The sequence below is a fragment of the Sorghum bicolor genome, chromosome 10 (assembly GCF_000003195.3).
Source record: "Sorghum bicolor cultivar BTx623 chromosome 10, Sorghum_bicolor_NCBIv3, whole genome shotgun sequence".
Taxonomy (NCBI): Eukaryota; Viridiplantae; Streptophyta; class Magnoliopsida; order Poales; family Poaceae; genus Sorghum; species Sorghum bicolor.
The window spans coordinates 16,837,826-16,841,321 of NC_012879.2; the positions used below are offsets into that span (position 1 = coordinate 16,837,826).

General features: G+C 44.8%; 1 protein-coding gene across 1 annotated transcript; it reads right to left on the bottom strand.

Moving 5' to 3' along the window:
- LOC110431108 lies at positions 343–2,194 on the bottom strand. Its single transcript, XM_021449810.1, has 4 exons — positions 1,147–2,194; positions 906–1,041; positions 465–537; positions 343–384 (listed from the first exon to the last, which is right to left on the bottom strand). Exons 1-4 carry the CDS (start codon positions 2,192–2,194, stop codon positions 343–345), a joined length of 1,299 nt encoding a protein of 432 aa, XP_021305485.1.

Sequence of the window (3,496 nt, forward strand, 5' to 3'; positions counted from 1 at the left end):
GGGCCTGCAGTGTCCGATAACTGGACGACCTCTAACACTCAAACCCAGGATCTTCTGAGTGTCCTGGAGTGTAACAGTCATCTCTCCACAAGGTAGGTGGAAACTATGAGTTTCTGGCCTCCACCTATAATTTAAAGAACATTGTTGTTAGGGTTTTCAGAAAGATAGAAAAAGTTTGTTGAAAAATACATACGATTACTATGGATAAATGGTGCACCTGTCAACCAAAGCTGTGATCGCCGCGGGGTTAATTGGAGGCAACCCACGACGAACCTGATACGATATGACATCCAGGCCAGCCCTTTGCAGCAGAGGTGTGTACCTGTCATCATACCGCATCTCCTAGAACTTGTCATGCGTTCGAGGTCGAAGCGGGGGTAGTTCCTGCAACCATACAATCAAGTTATTTAATGCATAAGTACACAAATTAATAATAACTGAAAAGCAAAGATCAAAGTAAGTACCGCCCCCTCGGCAGTGAGTCGTCCTCGGTGCTTCTCCTCGTAGTATGGATCCAGGAGGTGGAACTGCTCCATCCTATAAACAAATTTGATCCATTAGTTAGTAATTAAGTAGAAAAAAAAATAATACATTACAATGTCATTATATTAAACAAAGAAGCACTAGAACATGTATGTCTGCCAAAAAGTAAGTTGCATATGAAAGTATTTAACAACTAAAGTACATAGAATATTAAGTGTACCTGACTTAGCGGCCAATGGCAAGTACGCGAGTTGTGTCCAAGTCTACTACATTTGCCACATTGATTTTGCTCAGGGTCAGTAACAAACGGGGTTGCTCTCCCTCGCCTCGTTCTACCTGAAATCTGGTCCATGACCATCTTATGCCTCGTACGCTTTCTGGTTCCACGTTTGTTCCAGCGAGCACCTGGATCTGCAATGTACCTTGGGCCAATGTATTCTGGCCACTGCCCCTCATCTAGGAAAGGCTCAAAACGGGACGACCAAGTTAGCACAAGGCTATCAACACTCAACTCCCATGGTATCTTGGTCTCGTAGTCAAAGTTGCGATGCCTAGCTGCTGCAATATAGTGAGAACAAGGAGAGTGGTATTGTCTTGGTCTCCCACATCCACATGAAAAATCAGTAAGGACAACAATATAACTCCTTGATGGTCGGATCTCACCATCTGACGTTGTACCACCCCTTTCAGTGACCTGGTACTTGCCAGTGGCATGGTCAAAACACTCTATGTCATGTGTCCTAGCCCTTTCCTTTGCCTTGTCAAGGTGCTTCTTAGGTCTAGGTGCCCATTTCATATTATTACTCTGTAATTGCAATGCTTGAGCATGTCTATCGTTGAACCAGGCCACTAGCCTATAAAAGGTAAAAGATACAATGGCATTGACTGGCATGGCACGTATACCCTTGAGCACACTATTAAATGACTCTGCCATGTTGCTAGTCTGAAACTCGTACCTCCATCCACCATTATCATGGGCTCTTGTCCATTTCTCAGGTTCCCTCATCAAACCTAGCAGCCACTGCCTACCTTCTGCATTTGTTGCGGTTTTTAACTGCTCCAACTTCTCCTCAAAAAACGGCACCTCAAGCATTCGAGCAACCTCCTCGAATAGAGGAAAGTTGTCCTTCGTACCATCTTTCCGAAGTAAATTCTCTGCAAGGTGTCTAGTACACCAACGATGGTGCAAAGGTGCATAACCAGGAATCTGCTCCTGTACGGCACTGAGTATGCCCTGGTGCCTATCAGATATGACACCAACCTCCCTATGTGGGCCAATGACATGTATCCGAACAAGGCACATGAACCAACCCCAGCTGTCTTTGTTCTCTCTCTCCACCAAAGCAAAAGCCAAAGGAACCAATGCGTTGTCAGCGTCATAGGAAATGGCTACCAAAAGAGTGCCCATGTACTTGCCAAGTAGAAAAGTACCATCAATTGATAACACTGGACGGCAGTGCCTAAAGGCCTGGACACACTGTGGAAAACACCAGAATGCACGAAAGAATATCTGCCTCCCATTCCTCCATTCATTAGGCTTCGGAATGTACTCGTAATGCATGCCTGGATTAGCTGCTTTCATTGCATTGAACATTGCTGGCAGCTGCTCGTACCCCTCCTCCCAGTCCCCATATATCATCTTCCAGGCCCTTTGCTTTGCTCTCCATGCTTTGCCATACTTTATGTCATATTTAAATATCTTCTGAGCCATGTCCATAATTGTTCTGACCTTCAAGTTGGGCTGACCCTTTAAAGTTGTGCATAACGTACTAGCAATAAGTGTAGAGGTCAACTGTCGATGCTTCTGTTGAAGGTCAGTCTGGGCACAAGTGTGTGGACCTACAATTTTTGTGATCTTAAACTTCTCGGTGGCCTTCTGTTTACGAGCACAGACCCTCTAGTTGCAATCTGACATCTCACACACAACCGTGTAGCGGCGCTCAACATGGGAGTGCATCACCTTGAAGGGTCTTTTACGTATTACAGAATATTGTTGTAACCACCTTCTTAAGCTAGGCAAGTCATTAAAGATCATGCCCTTCTGAATTTGCACACTGTCACTAGGCTCAGGAGCCTCCAGCAGCTCTTCATCTCTTCCCTCTGCATAAGCATTTTGAGAATGACTGAGGTCACTAAACTCGTGAACTAGTGGATCATGATCAGGACAAAAACGTCTGATAAGCTCCATTTCTTGTTCACTTAAAGGTGCAACTGGGCGGTCATCATCGGAATCAACAGCTCTAGTTGTGCCATAGGGCTCCTCATCATCCTCAATATTAACATCCAAACTATTAGATGCTATAAAAGCTGCGTCAACATTAAATGATGGAGGCACAGGATGACAACAATCATTACTTGGATTGTCACCTACAACAAAACCACAAATATGGATACAATTGAGACAACTAAATAGAACGAAGGAAGGCTAACAAAATGAATAATGCAACTACGCCACTTACATTGAATAGTCTGGGTCATAGGGGTCTGTAGGTAGCCAACACCAACACCAGCGACAAATCTTCCAGCCTCATTGGGACCGGATTGAGCATCAGGAATGACAACCACATCTTCCACACCCACCTCCTGAATGGGTATCAGAGAAGCTGAGGGTGCCGGATTGTCCGGCTCTGGCGAGAACCCACCAATGGGTGGTTGCCAATTAAGAGGAGAATCCACTAGAGGGCCTGGCTCCTTGGACAAGTTGCGCACAACCAAATCCAAACATTTAAACTCACTCTTCATGACAATTTTCACATATTTGTCCCATTGAACCTCGGATACAATTGGGACCAACCGCCTAAAAGTTGTCCCTGACCCGCCATGGTGAATGACCCCCTCAACTAAGATTTCTTCATTCGAATTACATTTAAGCTCATCACGAGCACTACCCATCAATTCAGAAAACAAGGGCCGCTCATCAAACATCAAAGGGACCGTTTGCATTCCAACAAAATCAACATTGCCAAACTGATCTTTCTCCACACTTCCTCCATGATATAAGGTTACTAAATTG